Below are 26,284 nucleotides of genomic sequence, written 5' to 3'. Positions count from 1 at the left end.
TATTTGTGTTCATCAAAGAATGCAGGTTACCATTTCAAGACTGAAATAAGGCCCTCAACTGAGAACTACAACAAATTATATCAAGAGGTTTTTAGACTCTGCTGTTCAATTGTAATCGCTTTTAAGATTAGAAAACATCTCTCATCCAGTCACCTCAGTTCAATATATCTTCTGGCCCACACTCAAGGTTAACTTGGCAGGTTTTCGGCATAATCAGAGATTGTAACGGGCTTTGTGGCGCAACGGTAGCGCGTCTGACTCCGGATCAGAAGGCTGCGTTTTCAAATCACGTCAGGGTCAATATTTGTGTTTCATCAAAGAATGAAGATTCTCATTTCAAGACTTCAAGAAGGAACTCAACTGACAACTACACAAAAAGCTATCAAGAGTCTTTTAGACTCTGCAGAAAAAGGGTAGGAACTCTGCAGATTAGAACATCTCTTGTCCAATTATGTCAGTTCAATATATCTTCTGGCCCACACTCAAGGTTAACTTGGCAGGTTTTCGGCATAATCAGAGACTGTAACAGGCTTTGTGGCGCAACGGTAGCGCGTCTGACTCTGGATCAGAAGGCTGCGTGTTCAAATCACGTCAGGGTCAATATTTGTGTTCATCAAAGAATGCAGGTTACCATTTCAAGACTGAAATAAGGCCCTCAACTGTAAACTCCAAAAAATTATATCAAGAGGTTTTTCGACTCTGCGGTTCAATGTTAATCGCTTTTAAGATTAGAACATCTCTCATCCAGTCACGTCAGTTCAATATATCTTCTGGCCCCACACTAAAGGTTAACTTGGCCGGTTTTCGGCATAATCAGAAACTGTAACAGGCTCTGTGGTGCAACGGTAGCGCGTCTGACTCCAGATCAGAAGGCTGCGTGTTCAAATCACGTCAGGGTCAATATTTGTGTTTCATCAAAGAATGAAGATTCTCATTTCAAGACTTCCATGAGGAACTCAACTGACAACTACACAAAAAGCTATCAAGAGTCTTTTAGACTCTGCAGAAAAATGGTAGGAACTCTGAAGATTAGAACATCTCTTGTCCAATCATGTCAGTTCATTAAATCTTCTGTCCCCTCACTAGAGGTTGAATTGGCAGGCTTTTGGCAGAATCACAACCTGTAACAGGCTCTGTGGCGCAACGGTAGCGCGTCTGACTCCAGATCAGAAGGCTGCGTGTTCAAATCACGTCAGGGTCAATATTTGTATTCATCAAAGAATGCAGGTCCATTCGCGACCCACCTATCACATCTCTGCGCCCCACCAGTGGGGCGTGCCCCACACTTTGAGAAACGCTGGTATAGGCCGTTGTTGTGAGTGTGGACGGTCGGAGCATACACTGCGTTAGCTTAGCCGATCTCCATTAGACACGCATTTTAAAAGGTTTTTCGCCTGCCGTCTGTCTGCAGACTTGTGAACATGGGCGCTGCAGTACCCCCTAGCGGCAGGCAGGGGGTGCGGAGCTCCCCTGTCTGAATTATTATTTGACGGTTATTGCTGCTCCCGCTGTGCATAATCTGTGTAATATGTAGCCAATAAATTCCACATTGTTGGTAAAATAATATTTTGGCCTGCCCCGAATGTTTTTTCTGTAGCCCCGGACAATTCTACCTTAATAATATAATACATTAACCGTGCTTTACGTGAACCTCATCAAGACACTAGAAAGGACGGCAGGAATGTAATTTCCCGTGTTCAGTGAATGCAACAGAGGCAAGACACCAGACCAATCAGAGAGTTGCATGGAAATAAAAGTGTGCTTGTGTCATTCAAGCTCGCGGCTCTGTGTGTGTGCGGAAATAGCGCATTTACTGTGTGTGAGAGAGGGGGAGAGAGAGAGGGACCGGTGCCAGCAGCAGGGACCGTGTTGTTAGCATCTGGTTAGCTAGCTGCACTAACGGACATACGGAGCTGTTTGTTCCACAACAAGCTGGAGGAGAGCTCTCCTCTCAGACTGAGAGGCTCAGGTGAGCTAAAGGACTCTCTGAGTGTTTCGATAGTTAACTTTAGTCTAAGTTATCTCAGTGGGTCTCAAACGGTTTGGTCAAAAATTATTCAAAATATTATTTCCGTGGCACACCTTCATATGATCATTATAGTTATAAAAAAAATAAGAGAATAAAGGAAAAACAGTTATGAAATACTATATGGCAGTAAAACAAGAATACAGTTTGAAAGGGGAGTGATTTGTAAAATATCCATAAAGAAAAAGAACATCTGCTTACAGTTGTGTTTCATCTGGGTGTTGAGAGATGTATCCATAGATCTCTTAATGTTGCTCTCAAAGTGCACCAGATTGATGCTTTTAACTTCAATATTTAAAAAAAATCTTCCCGGGGGAGCATCCCCCCGGACCCCCGAGAGGAGGTGAGGTCCGCTCCCCACTCGTAAAAAATTGCACTTTACCCCTGCCTATATGCCGTGAGCTGATTATCGAGCCTTCATTGTAACAGTCGCGGGTTTACTGTGTGTTTGCTTGTAGGCAGTTTTTTTGTGCGTGCTCTATAGTGCCCGTAATAGTGTTCACTGGAGTCCAGCACCTCAGCACCCCCACTCAAAATACCTTCCCGCGCCTCTGCTTGTGAAAGTATTAATTCATGGTTTTTACTAACCGGAATCAGTATGTTGTTACTTCAGCATCATTTTGAAATGTGTATTACAATTAAATCACGGTCAAATATGTTCATTTTGTTGTAGTTGTAGCCCCCTTGCCAGCGATTCTCTCTCTAGTTTAGCATACTCAGCCCGACTCAGCCTGGTTGTTCCTGGCCCTAGAACCACGATGTTATGGGGCCAGAAAAACTGTGAATTAGGACCCGCTTTTCGGCCAAGTGGAAACGCAACCGAAAACGGGCCGCTGACGTCACAGCTCTCTTAAACCGGGCTCCGCGCTGCAGTGGAAACGCACCATAAGAGTAAAACGGTTCGCACTTTTAACATCCCTCGTCCAATCACGTCAGTTCAGAAGTAATGATTCAAATAAGTTAGTTAATAAATAAAGAATTGAATAATATAAGTGAAACTAGGAAAAAATAAAAAGGCAGAAACTCACTGAGCATCCTACAGACACCCATCACTGTCTGGAAGACGGAACTGGAGAAGCAGGCGCGGAGCCTCAGGGTGTTGCCGTTTGGAAGGCCCAGCCTCAGGGGCTTGTGTTGGGGCATGAAGACAAGCCGGGCGTCAGCGTGAATGCCATATTTCTCCAGAGTCCAGGCCGTTCGCAGCAGCCACCGCTGCTTCTGTTCCCACCACAGTGCATGGTCTGACCAATCACGCTTTATCTCTGCAGAGGACAGACACAAAACACATGTTGCTGCAAACTGAAACGCATAGAACATCTATAGTTTAAGCTATTTTGCATGAAGTGAGGCAGTAATCTTTGTTTGTTTCGTAATTCTCTCGATCAAAGTTTGGACAAGTTTTCCCATTAATAACTACGAAGTGGTACCCAAACTACTGATAGACCCTTTCATTAATTATTCTACTGGCCATTCAACCGACAAACACTCCTCTTAAACCAGGAGAACAAAGTCTCCTGTTTATCCCCATTTCTCATGAGATTCTGTGATGAGATGCTCGCTTGCAGACTTCAGATTTCTTCTGAAAAAAAAGTCTATCTTGCTAATGTCAATTTTGAATGTAATAATAATAACAATAATAATAATAATAATAATAATAATACATAGTATTTATGAAGCCCTTTTTCCTGGTGCTCAAAGAAGCTTTACAAGTTAATAATGACAACAAAAAAAAGAAGTCCTACAGTAAATTTAGGCCTGACTCTGGCTTTGGATAAGGTTGGGAATTACTTGTCAGGTATTGGAATGTTAATATTATTCATTTTAAAACTTTAAAGAGACATTATGAATAATGAACAAAACCTAGTTTAGGAATTGTATTACGGTCTGAATGGCTTGAAAGCACTTTGGTAATTTACAACATAGATTTCACCCTCTTAAATTAATTAGATCAATTAGAGATTAATTAAGGACATTTTACTTTTACTGAGTCAAATATAACTTTAACAGATCATAAAGTATATAACTTGGATCATTTATCAACAGTGATAAACATTTAAAACAATATGTTAGTCCTACCGTTATTAAACAGTAGTTTAGCGTAGAAATTATGTAAATGTAATGTCTGATAGTTTTTGCTTGTGTCCATCCGCGCAGTATGTGTGCTTTTAATAAACAAACCACTCGCTCATGGGCATCAGACTCTGTGGCGCAACGGTAGCGCGTCTGACTCCAGATCAGAAGGTTGCGTGTTCAAATCACGTCAGGGTCAGTCTTTCTGTTGCGCCTTTGTTTAATGTCCGTGTAGGTGTAGACTATGCGAAAATATGTAAATTTGACGAATATCACACTTAGAGATCTCGAAAATGTCAAACAATTTATTGTAAATCAACAAAAAGGACTGACTCCCAATTTAAATGTCAGTTAAAGAAATACTTTCAAACATTAGTAGGCTTGTTTAGGCTTGTTTTTTAGTATTGAAATGTTTAAAGTTTACATTAACAGTATTAATCACCATATACAGAGACTGTTAGATAGAATACACCAGCATGTGATGCCATAAAGTAAGAATGAACAGGTTCATTCGGTTTCAAGATTGGAATTTAGTTTGACATGTTTGCTCTTTTAGGGCAAATGCTGAAGAAGTTTATTGCTAGGTTACTTAACTGTTGCATGATTTTTTGTAATGCATGCAGCATTATATATTTTCAAAGTGTTATTGCATTGAACTTGGGACAGACAAAAAGACAGACAAACAATGAGACAGACTGAATGAAAGACAGACAGAGGGACTGAGACCTACGTGTCTTTTCCACCAGCTTCAGGATGACCCCTCCAACGTGGAGGTCAGAGGCCACGCTGAGGGTGACAGGTGGCGCGTCAGGCCCCAGGTCCTCCACCGTGACTAACAGTTCCCACGCCGACATACCGGGCGAAAAAGGCCTGGCACATAGACACAAAGGAGAAGAAACCAGAAAAGCCAAACACTTGTTATCAAAAGCTGGCCAACAAGTGCATTAACAGCTCAGACAAAACAGGCAAGGAAAATGGAGAAAAACTTAATTTACCGGTGAGGTTACTTTATTATGAGTTTTTTTCCAACACTTTGATGAAACTGCCAACACCCTTTTTAAAATATACAACATCATGTTAGGTGACAAAGCAATTGTTTTAGGGACCTGTGCATCATGAGTAAGACATATGCACTTTAAAGCATTATTTAATTGTTAACATTTCTGATAAAAAGACATTTAAAAACAAGAACACAACAATATATGCTAAGAAATGCACAAGAATACGATTTTTGTATAGAACTTGATTGATCTGATAATCAAAACCCTGCCTTAAGTTTACAAAGTATTTCAGACATAAATGAGACCTAGATGACCTGTCAGTCACACAGCCTCTCAACTTCGAAAAAGGTTTTCATCATAGTTCAGTATCACATGATACTGAGTAACACACACACACATACACGCACACGCGCACACACACACACATACACTCTGGAAGGGTGCGTTGATCCTGGCAACATGTCCAGTTTGATGAGCACTTCCTGTTTCTAACTTGAACAATCACCAGTGACACACACTTCCGCTTACTGACCCGCCAATAGGAGATGTTCATCCAATGCCAATACAGCGACCCACTGCATGTGTAAGAAAGTGTAAGCCCATCTTAAATATATTACATTAAAGGATTAAACGGTTCATCTTTGCTCAATGTATAGGTAACTTTAAAGAATTGAATCACAGACAATGACATAAAGACTAGATGACATGCCTGCAACCCTCCTTACTTCTTTTGAAGCTCTTGACTTTCTTCATCTGCATGTTTTTGTATATAAGTTCTGAACCACGACCACTTCCACTTCATATTTTAACAATATATTTTGTTGAGCTTGTTGCCTAATAAATTATGCAACATTTAAAGTATAAACAAGCATAACGTGTACCCATGAAGCCTTAAAGACCTCTCTGTCCTCATGCTTTCTCCCTTTTTCTCACATCACACACACAAATTGAAAGAAAAATACCGTCAGTCTCCTCCGTCCAAAGTTTTAAGATGTGGAAACTGGTGGGACTCTTGTGCCTCTTTCACACCTAAAGAAGTCCACCCAGGTTTTCTGAGAACAATTTTTTAGCAGTGTCGTTCCCCTCTCGCGCTGGGTAGGTTGTGGTCTGTGTAGCTGAGTCTGCGCTGCTTGTGTCAGTTCTGTCAAGAAAGGCTTGTTCCTTTTTTTGTCAGTTTCCGCCAGGCGGAAATGTGAAAAGAGCTCAAGTTTTGACTGACAGACAGGCAGATAGTGAGTGCTGCATAAAAGGCAATGTGTGTGTAGGTGTGTGTTTTTGTGTGTGCTCAATATTAGATGCTAAAAAGACAGACAACACATATTATTGCTCTCCTTAGTTTGGCTATTTCTATTTAGCCTCCATTTTATGGGATGGAAGAACACAATAGATTGATTATTGGTAAAGATTGTGTATGTTGCATATAAGCAATGAGTAGTGTTAACGTGAGTATCAGTTTTTTAATGCCTTTTCAGATGCAAAATAAAGAATAAAAAGGAAATTGTTTAGCCCATCAAAACAGCAATTAAATAGTTTGTGAAGCTGAGAGCACGCATAACAACCTAGGCAACTAAGTAATAATAATAATAAATAATAATAATAATAATAATAATAATACAAATAATAATATTTCCCCAGCAAATGCCCAAGCAGTGTTGTTTTTTGAATATGCTATACTAGGATTTTTTTGTGCAAATTCTCTTTATTTATCAACTATTGTATTGGCTGAGATTTTGAAGAATAGAAGTGAATTATTTATAAAAAAATATGTTTCTTGCAAACACAGTCGAGTATACATTTAAATAAATAAAGAGAATAATGACATTAAATAATAATAATGACAACTAAATCTGTAAAATGTAAACTTCGATTATAAACATTTATTATGAAAAAAAGGTAAATGTTCTTTTCAAGTCCCTGTACAGTTTGTTGTTTAGTTATTATTTTCCTTTTTCGTAGCCTGTAAAATGTACACAACATACTCTTCCATTTGACCTCTGAATGTTTATAATGGTGAAATAAATGCGTACCAATTCTGGTTGCGCAAATGATATAGAGTTCAATAACTTATATTTGGATAAATACAAATCTATTGAACATATCATTTTGATGTGTACTTCTTTAATCTAGATAGGAGGCGTGGAAATGTGGTCGTTGGCTTCCGCCTTCCCACTTCATCGGAGTCGGGGTTTACATTCCATGTGAGATTAACATAGAGCTGCACTTGTCACATTGTAGCATACATTTTCGCTGGTAATAATATGAACTCTTAAATACCGGCCTAGATATCGTACTTCGTTCAATGACACGATACAAAGCAGTTTTGCGGTTAACCAAAACCTACAAGCACCCCTTGTAAATGGTGCATTCCACATGTGGAAGTCCAAAACAAAAATGGCAATGAGCTCGAACCTAACCAACGTTCAACTGCTAACACCGAAACTGAAACCTAACCCCGGTGTGTCTGACACTGATCCTTGTAAAGCTTCGTAACAAGAACCGAGCCCCCTCGGCGTCACTCAGGCATGGCACTTCAAATATCAGCTCTATTTTCATATATGAGAGCCTCACGGTGCACTACTCTGTCCCGTGTCCGTGCTGACTTCCAGGCAGCCGGTGTCAGGTTTAAACACGGTGTAACTCCTGGAAGCCCCCCAGGTCCTGCTCGCGGCCATATTAACGCTGCTCTCCGAGCTGAAAAGTTTTCCACAACACCGACAAACGCAGCAATTTGGAGGTCCAGCCAGGTAAAGGCTTCCTCCTCACCCCGAGGCTGGCTGGGGAAGGTAGCCCTCGGTGCCACCCTGGGAGTAAGCACATTTGCTCTGGTCCACTCTCTCCACACCGGAACAGTCACCGCCATGGCCCGCAAACTTAACCTGAACTCTGCTGATGGAGACTGGAAGGAGACCAAGGGTGAGACTCTTCAACCAAGAAAGAGGAGATTTTAATGTAATATTTACAACAGTTACCGTGCAATGTGCTTTGTCAACAAACTAAAGAGACACATGTGTGCTGCCTGTCACATGACCAAAACACACCTCCAACTCTCGCTGGCTGATAGATAGACCTAGTTTAGTTTATTTGCATTATAAAAATATACACAATACTACACACGATGGAAACCCCCCCAGTGGGTAAAGGAGAGGAAGTCCTGAATGGCTTTTTCACATTCATCTTCCCCTAATTTAACAAATAAAAAATGACATTAGTTAATTAGTGACTCATCAATGACGACAAACAATCAACAACATTTCAAACAAAAAACACACCAAATAATATGTACAAAACACACAAGTAAGCATACACTGTAAAAGAAAAATATAGAATGAAAACAGACCAAACAATATAAACCCTGGAATAAAATATATAGAACCAACAACATCATCCTATTTTGAATATCATTTCAAGATAAAAAATGAAATATTTCTTTAATTGTGTCCTTAAAAAAAACGGAATTATAAGTTATTTGGTAAAATATGATGTAGCTTCAGTTCTCAAATGCCTAAAACAAGCGATCAAGCAGTCAAACAAAAATGTTCAACGAAAAAGAGTACAATTATTTAGGCATAATATTTGGTGTTTTGTCAAAGTGGAGCTTGGATACTATTAACGTACAATAGGCCTATACTGTTTATGCACAATAAATAAAAGATGAATGAATGATGAAAATCTATACTTCAACAAACTGACTTTAGCGCAAAGCCTGTTTAAAGAACATTTTATTGTGTTAAAATAATATCATAGTACACCACATGCTTCAGGTTTTGCTGTAGGAATCGTTTATTGGGGGTATGCATGAGCTTTTTTGTTTTATTCTTCATAAAGCTTTTTTTCAGTCTGGTCTTCCTGAAGTACCATGTACTCTGTTTCTTAAAATACATAGCAAGGGTATTTTATATCTAGCTAACAGGTTATTTTCTTCCTGTCCTCTTCCTTTATTTTTCTCCTTCAGACTACTTGCTGTCTCTGTCTGTGACGGACAGGCGTCAGCACTACAGGACATCTGACTTTGTACCACTGCACGACATATCAGTGTGGACTCCCACTGCAGGTCAGACATCCGACATCAGTCACAGTCTCTGTCAGGTTCATTCAGGGTTGGGTGGTAGTGCCAGGGAGAATTTAACAGAGGGATGCAGCATGAATAGTGGCATTATCAGATATTTGGCCACATCACACCATAAGCATTTAAAAATGATTAATAGCAACATATAAACAGATGGAAACGTCTTTTATAGAAAATGTAATATTGTCATATGTAACAAGTCAAGAAAATGAAGCACACACAATGTAAAAGATGAATATACAGACATAAGATGACATTTCATGTAAATATATCATCACACCTTGGAAGTAGGTGAAGTTTGAAATCCCTGCTTTACTCAAATGTTTTGGAATATTTTAGTTGACTCTATTCAGTAAACATTTTCTAAAATGTTTTATTTTAATGAATAGTGGAATGGTGTTATGATCTAAATCCTGCTCAGGATTACGACATTAATTATTAAATTAATGTTGTATACCTTTCATTTTCTTTTTAACTCTGTAGACCCATAAGAAATAATGGTCAGAAATAATAACAATACACAGAATCCTCTTCTATAACTTAGCTTAACACTTGAGATATCACTATTGTAAGAATTGTAGTTGTTTTTGGTCAACTATCGGCTCAATATTTATAGACGTATTATTTCAAGTTTACCAGGTAAATAAAACTAATCCAGAAACTGACTGTACTGTATGTTTGTGTCAAATCTTTAGGCGGTTCTGAAAAAACAGTTTACCCGAGGAATAAAAAGTTGGACAACAAGATTTCCCTCTACAGTGGGGACATCACCAAGCTGGAGATAGATGCGATTGTTAATGCAGGTATGTGTGTGTAAAGGGGTGTGTTTATAGGGTGATCCGTTCGGAGATTAGACATCCAACATGTCTCCATTTATCTATTTTTTCCCCCACACAATTGAATACAAATAAAAAAACAAGAGAAGCCATGTTTTCATTTCCTCTTTTTGCAACAAAAGTAAAAGCAATCAGCAGGCAATAAGAAACAGACACAGGAACAACTACATGAAGAAGAAAGCCAACTAGTCGGGGAATATGCAAAGGATGATAGAGTAAAGAATTGCTTAATGCTTAACTAAGCTAATCCCCATGTTTTCTTTGTGCATCAATGTGGATGTACGGTATATCATTTCAGCAAAAAACTTGTGGGCTGTTTGTGCTCATTATTGGTATAATGTTTTCTCAGTGTGTGGGCGGGACAGCTACAGCTTCTTTACGGTTACCAACAGGTTTTCTACTGTGATGTTTTTTTTTTAGGCAATGTTCACACAGTAAATATGAAGCAAAACTCAATTTTTGTTTGGCATTAACCGAGGACAAGTAATTATAATAATAAAAGAAACAGCCGTAAAAACTAAGCTGCCTAACAGAAAAAAGCTGATGCCAATTCTAGTAAAAACAAAGTGTTAGTCTTACCTCATACATTTTGATTAAAGGACTCAAATGATCTTTACACATCTTGTAGTCTTTGTTCACATAATACACTTCCTCCCAGAAGTTATTGTTTCCAGCACTTACGACAAGGATAAGACTCTTTTTCCGGTCACCATTAGATGGAGCCAAATGCCAGTTCATTCACTGAAGACCTTTTCCCACGGGGCTGTTGGGACATGTGGGGGAAATCTAATCGGTGTCTTGGCACAGACAGTGCGTCGGGAGAGAGTGAAGAAGGCCAGCATGCCTAAATGATGCTTGATAATGATGCTTTAGCAGAAAATGATAGATCTTCACTGGCAGCTGACTGTCAGCAGGTGTGCACTGTGCCAGTGTGCCAGCCTTCAGTGAATAGGTTGATCTTTCACTCTCATTTAGGGCATTTCTGCAGCTAGTGTCTGTGCTTGCGAGCATTCGTGCATCTGCCTGGAAATGTTAAAGTAATTACGTGTGTGTGTACATACGGTAAGTGATTGTAATTTGTCTCTTGTGTGGCGACTTTGTGTGGCACTGTGGGTTTTACAATAGCTTTTTTACAGAGTCGCACGATGCAAAGTAGCATGGAATTAACAAGAGGAAACAGCTAGTAAAGTGTCATTTAGCAGAGAGGACGAGGCAAGGTGAGGGAGGAAGTCTGAAAAGACACAATGCCGGAGGAAACATGACTGAGAGACAGAGGGAGAGAGTCAGCTCACAGACTCACAAAAAGCGAGGGGAGAGTCTGGAGGAGTGAAGAGAAGAAGATAGAAGAGACGTAGGGAAAGGACACGGGCTAGTATTTAAATCTCAGACTGCATTGCCATGGCAACAGGCAGGTACAGGGTACCCACAAAGAGGTTTTGGGCAGCAGAGTCCTATAATCCTTTTTCTGTCCGACTGGCTGGCCAGCTGACTGTCTCTGTAGTCATTTTGTTGACTAAGCGACTGACCTTTTCATTTGATGACTAACTGATTGACTAAGAGGCTTCAATGATGTCAGTCGCACTTAAAGCGATATGACAATAAAGTAGAAGGAGACAAGATAAGAGACATCGAGAGCCAAGAGAACAATTAGAAAAGAGACAGTTAATTTAGCTCAATAATACAATTGCTTGCAAGCTTATTCTCCTGTTGCAGATCTAACTTCCAAGCATCAGCATTAGAAAAGCAGACAAATCAGCGCCTGTGGTTTTTGACATACGGAGGGGAGTGTTGTGGATTTCTTTCTGGCTGCTATGAGAGGCCTGGAAGAATAATTTAGCCCATAACACAGCAAAGATTCAATTGAAGCCAACTGTGGCCAATTATACGCTATACTTGTAGACTGGATGGGAGGGCATCTTCCAGGCCTGACGGGGGATTAGCAATTGACTTCAGGCACAAAAACACACAGATATAGAAGTGGATACATGCAGATACAGACAGACAGAGAAACACTGGAGACCTGGGAATAAACAGGTGGAAATTAAGTAATATGCTGCTTCGCCCTGGCTGCGGTTGCATGGTTTAATAAGGATGTCTTGTGTCTTTTCTTCATCACATTTCCTTAACCTCAATGGAAACCGTCTTGTGGTCAAGAAAAGATGTGAAGGAGATTCTATAAGGATTTCAGTTACATTGCATTTAGCTGACGCTTTTATCCAAAGCGACTTACAATAAGTGCATTCGACCAAGAAGATACAAACTTGAAGAAAACAGAATCATATAAGTACATCAGGTTTCATAGAGCCAAAACATTTCAAGTGCTACTCAACTAGCTTTAGATAAGCCAGACCTTTATTAGTATATAAGTGCTTTGATAGTGATTCTATCGCTCGAAGTGGAGTCGAAAGAGATGAGTTTTCAGTCTCCCCCGGAAGATGTGTAAGCTATCTGCTGTCCTGATTTCAATGGGGAGCTCATTCCAACATTTTGGAGCCAGGATAGCAAACCCACGTGTTTTTGCTGATGGGAGCTTGGGTCCCCCTCGCAGTGTGGGTGCAGCGAGCTGTTTGGCTGATGCAGAGCGGAGTGCACGCGCTGGGGTGTACGGTTTAAACATGTCCTGGATGTAGGAAGGGCCAGATCCATTCGCAGCATGGTACGCAAGTACCAGTGTCTTGAAGTGATTCTAGCAGTTACTGGAAGCCAGTGAAGAGAGCGGAGGAGCGGCGTGGTGTGGGAGAATTTAGGAAGGCTGAAGACCAGACGAGCCGCTGCATTCTGGATGAGCTGCAGAGGTCGGATGGCACATGCAGGTAGACCAGCCAGGAGGGAGTTGCAGTAGTCTAGGCGTGAGATGACGAGAGCCTGGACCAGAACCTGCGTCGCTTTCTGGGTCAGCTGGGGACGTATCCTCCTGATGTTGTAAAGCGTGTATTTGCAGCAGCGGGTTGTAGCAGCGATGTTTGCAGTGAAGGACAGTTTGTTATCTAGGGTCACACACAGATTCCTTGCAGTCTGAGTCGGGGAAACAACAGAGGGGCCGATGTTGATTATTAGGTCAAGAGTGGGAGGTTGAGCTTGAGGTGGTGAGCCTTCAAGTCTATTGTAATGCACTATTTGAGACAAGTGTCCGACTTAGCCAAGATAGCACACTGAATTGTTTAGATTTTCAATGCTTCATTAAGTAAACTTTAGCTGGGGGCGTGATCTCACAACTGAAGCTGTCTCACTTCACGCAATCAGCTGTGCCTTCAAGTCTATTGTAATGCACTATTTGAGACAAATGTCCGACTTAGCCCTAGTTACAGAGGTTTTAAGATGATTCTACTTCAGTATCCCCTTATAAAGCAGTCAGCATTTGTACAATTGTTTAGTTAAAGAGAACCCTTAGAAGCAGATGTTTCAGTTTTTAAGATTTCTGAAAAAAGAAGTTACCCAGATTTCTGCCTCAGAAACAGGTTATTTGAGCTGTTCTGAGATTTCAAAAACACAATTTGAGCTAGAATAACTACAGAACAGTTATACAGAGTAGAATCAATGGAACAGAGAGGTCTATGAACAAATATATAATTTACAGAGATTAGCGAGTCAGCAGGAGAGTCCTTATCTGGTCAAGATAGCACACTGTTCTTCTCATTATAACTGTGACTGGCACGTTTTAAAGTCCACTAAAAGGATCTGCACGTACACTAGGCTAGACAAGTAGCCCACAAGAAATCCTTTCCAATACAGAATCACACCTTCTAAGAAGGATGTTTTCAATTCATCCCTAGTGCAGCGATTTAAAGACAATTAAACAGCAATTGTTTCAATGTTGCCACTACAAGGAATTGTTGGACGACATTATCTGTTTTCTTCTGGTAAAGGATGGTCCTGTGTATCCTTTGCTTAAGGAGATAAGAAAGGAAGCATTTCCCATTTCCATTTCCCCAGGCTTCCCTTAGCATTTAGAAATGTAACCATCTCTTATCATGGCTTCCACTTAGAGGAACTTTTCTTTTCCAAAAAATACTTTTCGAACACAGCCCACCTTCCTTCCTTCCATCCTTTCTTGCTTCCTTACTTCCTTACCTCCTTCCCTCAGTCAGCACTGATTGATCAGGTGAAGAGGGCGTTGCAGGGAGAATGGGCGGTTGCTGTTGGTCGTTTGTGTCGCTCTCAATAAAGATCGGATATACAGTAACTCTCCACTCCTCCCCCTTCTCCTCCTCTTCTCCTCCCTCCCTCCTTCCTTCCACACTTTTACAGCCGCTGGCTCCTGCCCACTCCTATAAAACACTACAAACATAAAAACCCACAAGCACTTAAGAGCCGTCCTGGTGAGGAAGGGGGGGGGGGATATTGGGGGGAGGAGACGGCGGGCAGAAACATCCTCCTCTTTACACCCCTCAATCACTCCGTCCGGAGAAGGAGAGAGAGATGGAGGGGAGGATATATTGTCTCTGATGGGCTAGCTGATTAAGATGGATTGCACGATGAAATGTCTTTGGAGTGATGAGTTCTTGGAGTGTGTGTAAGTGTGTGTGTGTGGGCTCCACGTCTCTGCAACTAACTTTGCATTAAAACCTTTTTTCAAATTGATTAAATGCAAATTTGCTTAGCTCTACTGAGCTGCAGTTTCTCTCGCAAAAGTTTTATTCCTCATTTCCATTCCAGTACTTACTCTCAGCTGCCGTCGTCTTTATTGGGTTTGACATTAAATGCCATTTATTTTGGCCTACCTCTTTCCCCGCGTTGAATGGAAATTTAATTGAAAAAGATTTAAAAACTGGACATATAAGTTCTCTCAGTATTTGTTGTGTAATATCCTTTTTTTACATGAACAAACTCTGTGTGAGAGAGTAATGCAGTGTTAGTCGGCTGATAAATCTTTCAGACTAGCCCATAAGAAACTGTCCCTAAAATTAAGCTGTGCAACGTAAAGTGATACATAATAATCTGCTCCTATCTCAGTCTTTAGAGTCTGAACCACCTGTCATCATCAAAACGTCTGCTTCCTGAGTGTGTGCGATAGTGTGTGTGTGTTTGTAATTATACAGGACTGAACCCTTTGCGCATATGCTTTGATTTAATGACAATATTACATTCATGTATGTCTTCATGTTAACACCTGCTTGTGCCAGAAATGAACATCACATATGTCCCTCAGTCTATGAATGTGCAGGGGTGGTGCATACGTGCTGTACTTTTGAGTGCAGGTGTCCTATCATGTTTGTGTGTGCACGAGATGGGGTCTCCAGGTTTTTCTCTGCAGGTCAGAGATAAAGCTTTTGGATGGCGCTGGAAACCCACTCACTGTGGCAACAGCTGAGAGATACAAGATTAGAGCCAATGGTTTTCCTGGCCTGCAGGTGACAGACAGGATGAGAGAGAGATATAGTGTGAAATGTACTGTAACTTCCCCACAGATAAGAAACCTAGAAAGAAAGCTGCATGGATGAGGGGACGGATAGCAGAAGCGGTATGTTGATAGACAGGAAGGGAAAAAAGGCCAGGAAAGCATGAGGCAGGTGAAGCAACACTTTATCTCACCTGCATGTGCAACTGAATGCAGCACATTAACATCAGTGTGGCAACTTAAAGTAAAAATGATATTTATGTGTCACAAGGACAAGCATTTCTTCAGAGAAGCTAAGCACAAACAAGCAGGTCATTATGACTAATGGCAGACTGAAAAAGTTCAAATCTAAAAGCCTGTGGATCAAATAATCAGAAAGAAAGAAATATTCTGATCCTCTATTTAAGTAAAAGTACTAATATCACACTGTGAAAATACTTTACTACAAGTAGTTGTGCATTCAAATAAATGTAAGTATAATCTGCAAAATATATTTAAATCATCAAAAATAAAAGTAGTCATTATTTTAATAAATGTTTCTGGAATAATTTGACTGTTGCATTAATGTTATTTTACTGCTTTGTGACAATGCATTTTCCAGTGGATCCAACTTGTTTTTTAAATCGTTTATTAAGAACTGGGAGAAACATAAGCAAACATTTAATATCTATTCTTTATCAATGTAGTTACTCGATAACAATGCCATTTACCTTATGACGAATAAATGTAATATGTTGCATCCATTTAAGTTCAGAATTTGAAGATGCATTCCTTATTTAAGAAAATAAAAGAAACTGGTAAAAAAAAATGCAAATGTCAATGAATATGAAATACAGTTAATCAATTAACGAACAAGATTGAATTTTTTTTAAGAAAGCTTGAAATCACAATTTTAAAAAAATGAACCAAAGTTCAGAGGCATTTATTTCCTTCCTTCGGTTGTTCAGGAACATTTTCCAAACACTCCTGTCAAGCAGTTTGTTTTAGGAACGTGGATTTCTTTTTGCTCTGAAATTGTTGTATACTTTCTTCCTTGGCTCACCATCTTTATAACATCCTGCACAGTATTTCTTGACTGCTTGACAGATGTGTTACGCCTGCCTCGTTGGTGACTCTTGGTGCATGAGTTGTCGAGTGATAGTGCCTCGCTGCCTCACTCAGCTTGTTCTAGTGGCACAAGTGAATGTGTTAAACGCTTATCCTTCAAGACAACTCAAAATGTGATCATCATGTACATTTTTGTTAAAATGGTTCTATAATGATCGATAAGTAGAAGGCCAAAAACAATATTGATCAACTATATTAATAACTGACTTATTGTTTGAGGGATTTCTTGAACAAAGTGCCAAACATTCTCTGATTACAGCCTCTCAAATTCAACATTTTAAAGTTTATAAGCTGAAAAGGGTTTATTGTATATTTAACAATAGTCAATCTTAGGTCACAGGCTCCTCCAAGAGTGCCACATACTGAAGATATGAAAAGTATAAAGAGATAAAATATGAAGAAAATGTGGCTAAACAAATGCAAGTCAAAATCTCCTTTTCTTCATCTTATAAAATTAATTGAATTTCTGAAGGTTCTGGACGTTAGTGGAAATAACACTCCTAATCTGTACATCACTTTAGCTTCTCCTGCATGGTATTCAAAGCTTTCACATTATCTCCCTTTATATACAATGTAAAGATGGATTGATCGGATATCAATACAAATGTAATAGGAAACAAATACATCTTGAACTGAAGATATCAGTAGAGCTGAAACCTTTAAATATAAGTTCAATGATGCATTATTACAAAACACTATATGCGGACGGGTGTGTGGGATCAGCGTTAATTATTGAACATCAGTGTTTTTTTAGCTTGGATGCTTCCATCGGGTGTAATATAAATTCAACCCAGCAGTGGAACATCTTTTATTGATTCCAGAGAAAGCTGTGGTTGATGATGACTGATAGCTGTAGTGGGGGTTAGTTATGAGGATTTAGGGTCGTAGAGGATGAGCAAGATGAGGGCATTGGTGTGGAAGGAAGGCATCAACGAGTACACTCAGACAGCAGGACATCATCGAGAACAGCTGGAGGAAAAAGGTGGGAGAGATGTGCTCACTTATCCTGTATGGTGAATTTAAGAGGATAAACCTGGGGGGGACCCTTGGTCCTGCAGGTAAAGACCCCTTGCAAGAGCATTACCCTACAGTAGCAGAGCGTCACAGTCCTTCTGCAAGGCTTCACTGATTCTTAGCTGGCTTTGTCAGAAGAGCTTAACACTAGCGCCAAAATCAGCCTGGCAGACCTACGGGCTTTCGCCACTGTGCTAGAGTGTGTATGGAAGATTGTCAGGCTTGACTTGTTGGTGTAAATTGCTAAAAAGCGACAAAAATTGTTTTTCAGATCTTACCTGAGCTGCCTTTTCCTCATTTGACTGGGGGTAATAGAGGACATGGATTGGAAATCTTTGCATGCTTAACCACTTTATAAGGGATTTTCCAGCATCAGGCCAGGGATTAAGTGATTTTTGTTACAGATCTACTTTGAATGCCACAGTATCTATTCCAGTGTCAGTGCCCAAGCTTTTGATATTCTGTCTGTTTTAAGTATGTACATCATGTAGCCCTTATTAGAGGATAATCAAGTTGTAGCCAGCTGTAGAATTTTTTTCTTGCCTGAGGAATTAATGTTTTCAAGGCTGCTTGTCACCCTTAGATAGCTGCCACTTTTTCATTAAGTTACTTATCCAAGGTTTTAATCAGCAGGGACGTGTTGCTATGATCCAGCCAGCCTCCCTGTTAGTGACGAGGTTCAGGGGAGGTGATGAAAAGCCCAGAACAGACACTGTCGAGGCCCCAGAGGCCCTCACAGTGTGTGCTCTCTATGTCTCTCTGTGCTGCAGCTACCCTGCATCCACCCTAGAGCTCTTGTCAGCTCCTCTTAGGACAGGCTCATATTACAAGATGCAAAATGTCACACCAAGTTTGCTATCGCAGACAGATATCTTACATGTGTGTGTGTGCTCTAAGAAAGCCTCAAAACAGATGCTTTAAAGTTTGCCTGACTGAATTGATCTGTGTGTGTTTTGATGCATACGGGACTTTTAAATGAAAGCAAGATGGAATTATAATCTTCTCGCTCCTCTCAGCAGACCTTTCTTCTTTTTTACGAATTAATTTCCTCCACCGAGGATGTTTATGTTTCCTGCTCATATTGTCTGTCTGTTTGTTTATCTTTCTGCTGACAGCAGGATTATATAAAAATGACTGGCCCAGTTTTCTTGATTGAAGAACGAAGCATAGTTAAAGGTATAACGTTATATTTTATAGCGGATCAAAAACACCAATGTGATATATGCATTATGTTTTAATTTCGTGAAAATTGCAAGATTTGGTGTTTGTGCTGCATTCATTTAGTGTCTGAATAATCTGAAAAATGTGTTGCCTTCTGGGAAAATCACTTCAAAGGTGTTCCTAGAGTTCAAAACAACAACATGAAAACAATTATCAACCTGCTGTTTATACACATGTACACACCAAGTTCAAAATAATTACTTCCCAAATCAAAAAGGGAGCATGTGAATACACCCTTAGCCTTGGTGGAGGTCTGCACTCTAAGGCCATTATGGTTTAAGGTTGTGTTGTTTACTCATAAAGTATAATGGGTTGAAAGGCTGCTGTACTGAAGCAGAACAGGTTACAGATCCCTCATGAACTGCACTGCTTCTCCCTGCTGTAGTAACTGTACTTCCTTGGCTTTAGTTCCTATAGCAGTATCCCCACTGCGCTGCGTATGTGTTTTGTGAAGCGGTGCTAATGGACACGTTCTCACAATATGCCCGTCAACTGTCGGAACACACAGGCACTTACAGAGGCAAATTGCTATTGCTGATGCTGCTTCAGTTTCAGAGTAAATATGATGTGCTGTCAAAACCTAGACCACTCTAAAGTCAACGAACTACAGTAGGTATAAAAAGTCAACACAGACTTATGACATTGCAGGTTATTGTAATGTAGAGACAGAAATAACCAAAACTTAAATGTCAGACTAGTTCCATATTTAATGTGCTCTTCCAACAAGCAAAAAACCATAGAAAAAAAGCAGGTAGTTAATTATTTAGAACATGAGTCTGCACACTGCCCATGTATTGTTTTGTGGAAGCACCTTTTGCATTTCTCCTGTGTAAATGTCTCTTTCTCCCCACATCTTTTTGATGAGCTCGAGGTCTGGGCCCTGATTTGGCTGAAGTCTCTGAGTTTTCATTTTTGAAGCCGTGCCTTGGTCGACTTGTATGTGCTTTAGGTCATTCTGATGATGGAATGTGAAATTCCTCTTTCTGACAGAGGCCAGCAGGTTTTGTGCCAAAATATCTTGACATTTGGAGCTTATCATTATCCTGTCTATCTTGACAAGATCCCCTGACCCAGCAGAGATGCTTTGGGGCTGCTTCCACCTGCTACCACCACCGTGTCTCACAGTGTGAAAGGCGTTCATTGGATAATGAGCTCTCTTGGCATTGTGCCGAATTATCTTTTAGGTCAAGGGCCAGAACGTTTAACCTTTCTCTTATTAGACCATAACACATTCTCTCACATGGTTTGGGGTTGACTGAATAAATCTTTTTTCATAATTCAGACAGGCTTGGTACTTCTTTTTTGAAAGAAAAGGCTTCCATCCTGCCACTCTTTACCTCGCCCAGATGGCCAGAATACGGAGTTGTTGGTCACATGCGTAATCAGTGTGTGCCAGAAATTCCTGTAGTTCCTTCAGTGTTCCTCTTAGTAGCCCTTCTCCTCGTTCTTTCCTCGCCTTGGGAGAGTTGTCCTTTTTTTGCAATTTCTCTGTGGTGCTACATTTTCTCCACTGATGTTCATTTTGACAGTCAATCGATCAATTACATTTGATTTGTATAGCCCAATATCTTAAATAGTTTCAGGGGGTTTTACAGACTATACAGAATACTACATCCTCTGTCATTAGACCCATGCAGTGAACAAGGAAAAACTCCCCAGTGCTCCATGTTAAATGTAATGCCTTCAAATGTCTCCCCTGTTGATACTTTTCAACAATTAGATCCCCCAGTTTCTTTGGTAACTCTCTGCAACCATGGCTATCATTCGAACAAATCCTACAGAACCAGCTGACGTTAATCAGGTTTTAAGCAGAAATACTTTTATTGATGGCAGGTGTGTGATATTTAGCTGCAGGGAAACGGCACGCTCTGAACACAGAGCCCCCATTATTAAATCAACTGCTGACTTATTCGATCAGGGTGTTGTTTTTATTTATAGAAATTGTTCCTTAGTAATGAATACTTGTTTTTGTTTCTCTTTATTTTTGTTCATTGGAAAATCACATTACAGATGGAAGCCGTCTGACATTTACATTCCATTTCCAAACACTACTACTCCCTTACTAAACCGGAACAAACCTACAGCATCAAGTGAGCCACATGGAGACGTTAACCCATTTTATATTTTTAGTGGAAAGATGATGTGCTGTGCAAGAGCCGATAAAAGAGTGTGAGGGGAAAATGTGTCAGACTCTTATCTGTACAGATTTTAAACTGGAAGGTCATCATTAGGATGAGTGTTTGTGATAAGCAGGGTCAAAGGCAGGGCCGGGGTCTTGTGCTTTACCACAAAGAATACCAACGATACCAAGTCAGCGTTGATTATGGTAAATGTTTCTAATATTGTGACAGTTGCAGCAACAGCTAATTATTTAGTTGCTTCTGTTTGCATTAGTTGGGATGCAAATTTAAAGAAATGCATCAGGCCTACAGAAAAACACTACTGTTGTTGTTTGTTGTGTTTTGCCATTTTTTATTTTATGTTACAAAAATGGCTTCAAATTGCTTGTTTTTATACAATCAACAGTTCAAAACCAAAAGTTATTAAGTTCACTAGTATTTGGACAGGAAACAGGAAAACTTCACATTTTGAGAGCCTGGGAACACGTCTTTATAGATGCTGTGTATGTAAAAAAAAAAAGTGTATTTATATGCCCGTAAGTGAATGAATGAAATTAATAATCAAATTATATTTATTATTATTATTATTATCACAGGTTCAAACCCCACTGCAGTCAGCATGTCGTTGTGTCCCTGAGACACTTCACCCCAAATTGCTCCTGGGGATTGCCCACAGTATCGAGTATATAAGTCGCTTTGGATAAAAGTCTCTAACAAATAACATGTAATGTGTACTTAACATGCTCCCTGTGCAGGAGTATTGCTTCTAAAGAAAAGCAATTATCCAAGTTAGATACATTTCTCTCTGTATTTGTTTTGCTCCCACTTAATTCTCCTTATGATTTAAAAATACATATCAAATGAAAAGAAAATAAGTCTTCCACGCCTTCTTTAAGTGGCTCACTTTTGATGGAAAGTTAATTAAAGGCTGTGGGTGTATTTCATCTTCAAAGCTTAAGACGATCTGAGGCCCACCACTGTGAGGAGTCAGGGTCTCTACGCTTCAAATTTAATTTCAAACTTTTTTTTTTCTTTTTGTTCAGCTATAGATTTCTGATCGCTTTTCAAATAACGCTTTTTTTGATAGGTTTCTTAACATGCACACAGCTGACCGTGCCCTTGTTTTTCTATAGCTAATAGGCGCTTGAAATTCACACTTTTTATCACTGCACTGAAGTTTTGTTATGTCCACTCTATCCTCTTAGATCTGTCTCTTTGCCAGAGGCTAAGTTCAGAGGATGCACTGACTCCGTGCCATTGGCTGCAGCATGTATTTAGACAGTGCTGCTGCTCTAGTTTTTTCAGTCCAGATCTGTCCGAGTTAATTACGCTACAACTCTCAGAAAGACCTCTGTACTGGTCATTTGGGCCACGTGTACGGTAACATTTAAGCTTTCAAGGTTCAGTGCCCAGAATTTCCGCGGGATGCTCTAATGGCGAGTTTGTGTCTCACTTTTGAGACGGAAGATGGGAGAAAAACTCAGATTCTTCATGGTGCATCACCACAGATTCCTCTTCTCCTTTCACTTTCTTTATTCTTTACGGCTCCCACTTACACATCATTGGAGTGCTGTGACCTGAAAGGAGGGAGACATTGTTAATAGACAAACGGGACTCCGTTTACAGCTTCAAATTGATTTACACCCTGACATTGAGAAGTTAACGTACCCTTGGAGAGTTAATCCTTAATGTTGTCCAGGTCAGTAAATAAACGGGAAAAGAAAAGCTAAACTGAAGGAGTTTGCAGAAAAGCTCATTCGTGCTAATTATTTCTCTCCCACCCCTCCCTTGTTAAAAGCTTTCCCACCCCTCCAATCAATCGGCACTTTAGTGAGCAGGAAGGGATGGAGGAAGTGCGAGCCTCATTAGCCTGATTGGGCCGATGTGGGAGATGGAAGGAGATGAAGTGAATGAAGGAGTAAAAGAGAAAAGGAGTCAGCCTGATCATCAGCACTTGGCCCATCAGAGCTTCTGTCATCAAGACAAGTGCTGCGTTCAAACATCTTTGTTTGCAGCGTTGTGACCCCTCGTTGGATTGGAGAAGATCTTCTGAAGGCTCTGAGGAGGAAGCAGTTGATTCAATTTAGTTCTTATGCCCTGTCTTAAGTTAAGCTACATTTGTCAGTCGCTGGACAAACTATGAAATTCACGGATTGTTTGCAAATGAGTGATTAGCGTATGCAATATAGATGAATATTTATTTCTTTAGACTTTGTGAAATTGTTAGTACTTCCATCCTCTACCACCATAGCTTCCATGTTGACTGGATATTACGTTACAAATGTCTAACTTGATAATGAATGGTTAGAACATTACCCCTCATAACAAGATACTGTATAACATGAACACCATGTCGCGCCGAATGGAACGAGTGCAACGGCAGTTCAGTGTGATGATCAGCCTGTTTTTACCCTGACTGCATCCCACTGCTTTCTTGAACTGTGTCCATGAGCTATATGTCTTTTTCTTGACTTTGTTGTTTAATACGTTGGGAATAACATCACACAGTTCTGGGCAGTAACTCCTCAAAGGCATAAAAAGTGACTGAAATTGATGTGAGACACATGAAAAAAGAGCCACAAATCTTTCCTTACACTTTCTCCTCCACTCTCCTGGACATTCGTTACATAAAGTGGGCATGTTGTGAGATCTTCTGTTTTGGACAAGTTAAAAAGAAAAGTCAAACTTTCCCCAATTTTTAAAAGGTGTACAGTCAAACCAAAATGTATTTATAGAGGACCTTTTGAAAACAATTAATTTGGATACACAAACAAAGTGATTATAGCATAATGTATAAGGTAAATGTAGAAGAGCTAAACCTGCTTTAACTTTAAGTATTCGTGTAGGCTTAGATGATAAGACAGTGGCTTCACTTTACATTTAAAATGGCAAAATGAATGTGAAAAGACTTATTTATATTACAGTATATAAAGTAAGTCCTCTGAGGTTGTGACAGTGTGACAATAATGTGCAGTTTGTAGAGCAGCCAGCTGTCAAACGTGTATGTCTTTCCTTGTGTAGGGCAGAGTTCAATTCTCTATGCCGTCTCACTTAATGCACTCCTTAGTGTAGCAATAATCGTTTGCATTCCCAGTTCTTTATGATAATAATAGTGCACCTTTTTTCAAATATTGGTTTTAGTGCCAGAGAGGTAATAAGCCTAGCATTAAGTATTTGGCTGTGCATCCAAAGTCCCCGTCTCCTTGGCTGCTGTGGTCGAATACTTGAGCAGCTGCTTAAAAAAGCCCACACTAAGTGGCCCCACAATCACCTGATGAATGGCTTTTTTAATGAGTTTATCAACCTTTGATGATTGATTTTTCTCATCTAGACTTTTGACATTTGAATCAAACCCTGTTCCACTGAACCGGCTGTGCAAAGGATGTTGACGAGAACCGAGCCACATAAGACTAAATGAGAAAAAATGAAGATACGGAAATTAAAAGCACATTGGTAGAAGATTATCCTCATTGTAGTAAGTGCTATTTGAATAATAATTACTATAAAGCCTTTCAATAAGGCTCCATTTTCTGTCATCTTTGTAATCATAGCTTAGTGAACAAAGTACAAAGCAAGCATGTATCATTGTAACCTCCAAAATGGGCCTGGATCTAACCCTGTAGTCCTTTCCCTGTCTCTCCATTGTCTGCTCTCATGTCCTCATCGCAGACGATGCTTTTGTCACATAATCCCACACAAGTCAGGCAGAGTACGCGCAGCACACACACACACACACACACACACACACACACACACACACACACACACACACACACACACACACACACACACACACACACACACACACACACACACACACACACACACACACACAATTACCATCTTGTAATTGCGATCTTTTAGGCGTTGTTGTGAAGTGGTGCCCAATGCTCAGGCCCCGCTGCATTATCACAGCTTAGGATATTACAAGACTATTTATAGGAACTGTTTATCCACTCATCCTTTTGTCAGCATTGTTCACGGGTGGGGTTGGAGCCGGACTGATGGACAGGTCAATCAATCAGTCCAACAGTTCTTACGTTGTATATTGTTTGCTGAAAGTAGAACATGTAGGTGCAGTTTACAGTGCCACAAGCTAAAAGGTCAACGTAGGCATGGTCATAAACATCCTGTACAGTCTCTAAAGAGGAATGAAGTCAAGGGAATAGAGAAAGAACTCAGCAGCTTATATTGTGCAGTACAATGTATTGTCATAGATAGAGCTATGATTGGTTAACATCTGTTTTCTGTGCACAATAAAGAGTCTTCATTTTTCACAATTACGATTAACAAATGAAGCATATTCAGCCCTGAAAGTAAAAATGTGATATTTTCTGATGTGTGCCTAGTAAACCGAATGCAAAATGCAGGTGTATTTCTCTTTTATAAAAAAGTCAAGGGCACTGTGATGTAGTGGGATAAAAAAAAACAACTCAATCACAGTAACAAGCACTGAAAAGATTTATTACACCCTTGCACCCTTTACTCCGTGACTCCTGCAAAATCAACAGCATGTGACAGGATAGTGGTCTGCACATGCATGAGCGAGACCTTTTTCTGCATTCATGTATGAGCTGTTAATCTTTGCACATTATAGTGTGGATGTGTTTATAGAGAAATGGTCGGTCTCAAGAATTTATCAAACATTAAAGGGTTATGCTTTTTTTAAGGGTTTTATATGATGAGCAAGTTCTAGGCTGGCATTTGTATTAAATTAATGAACTGCTTCATCAAAGTTTTGAACATCAAAAGCAATTTAAAAACTGTAAACTGGACGTTGTAACTAATTGTAACAAAGATGGAGAGCAGTAACATAATATTTATCTTTAAATTACAGTAGATCAATAGTTGTGATTCCATTAATTTGAGAATATTTTATTAATTTCAAATGTTTTATCATTAAATTGATCAGCCTTTGTAGAGAATTTAATAAATGATGGACCTCTAGTGTGATCACAATCCACTTTCCGGCATTTTTAACAAGGTGATAAATAATTGACTGTGTTCCTAGGGTTCATTTATGTTTCTGGTGCGATGTGTCTCTCTCTGCTGAAGAACGTCTGAGAGTCAGTACTCCAGAGGAATCAGAAGTTGCCATAACTACAAGTGCTCGGTCGGTCCAGAGTGTCGAGCCCCGGAGAGGTGGGCAGCGAACCGACCGTGATTGAAGGCTGAGAGCTCTGGAGGACCCCATCCAGCAGGAGCCTGAAGCACTCCTCAGCCACAGTTCCTCCTCACATTTCCCCGTGAAGTCAGGAGATCAAACTGAATGCATGATGGTTTATCGTAAAGAAAAAAAGAGACCATCAACTTTTCACTTAATGTCAGACTAGGACAGAGAATGACCCTGCGTGAGGTTATAAATGTTTTTAATTTTCAGATAATTTCTTACATACTAAAAGCAGGTTAGAAAATAATAAAATGGTATAAGGGCTCATGAAGCAGAAAAAAAAACACACTGAAATTGAATTGAATGAAATTGAGG

General features: G+C 39.9%; 2 protein-coding genes across 4 annotated transcripts in view; one reads left to right on the top strand and one right to left on the bottom strand.

Annotated features, from left to right (window-relative positions):
* The window catches only part of fermt3b (FERM domain containing kindlin 3b), a 109,819-nt gene extending 103,565 nt beyond the window's left edge, over positions 1–6,254 (bottom strand). Inside the window, exons 1-3 of the mRNA XM_079670636.1 lie at positions 6,060–6,254; positions 4,827–4,966; positions 3,055–3,288 (exon numbers count right to left, since the gene is read on the bottom strand). Of these exons, the coding sequence (XP_079526762.1) occupies positions 3,055–3,288; positions 4,827–4,950 (358 nt within the window). The 5' untranslated portion in view covers positions 4,951–4,966; positions 6,060–6,254. The remainder of the gene's footprint in view (positions 1–3,054; positions 3,289–4,826; positions 4,967–6,059) is intronic.
* A 1,016-nt stretch (positions 6,255–7,270) lies between these two features.
* The window catches only part of macrod1 (mono-ADP ribosylhydrolase 1), a 115,429-nt gene continuing 96,415 nt past the window's right edge, over positions 7,271–26,284 (top strand). Inside the window, exons 1-3 of one of the 3 annotated variants that reach the window (XM_079671513.1) lie at positions 7,271–8,010; positions 9,050–9,148; positions 9,859–9,966. In XM_079671513.1, coding sequence (XP_079527639.1) covers positions 7,620–8,010; positions 9,050–9,148; positions 9,859–9,966 — 598 coding nt within the window. In that variant the 5' untranslated portion in view covers positions 7,271–7,619. The remainder of the gene's footprint in view (positions 8,011–9,049; positions 9,149–9,858; positions 9,967–26,284) is intronic. The other 2 variants (XM_079671512.1, XM_079671511.1) reach the window with 2 other exon arrangements.

Source organism: Notothenia rossii (assembly GCF_949606895.1).
Source record: "Notothenia rossii genome assembly, chromosome: 3".
NCBI lineage: Eukaryota > Metazoa > Chordata > Actinopteri > Perciformes > Nototheniidae > Notothenia > Notothenia rossii.
The sequence above is the reverse complement of the archived record's forward strand: the minus strand, read 5'-3'. Positions and strand labels throughout refer to the sequence as shown.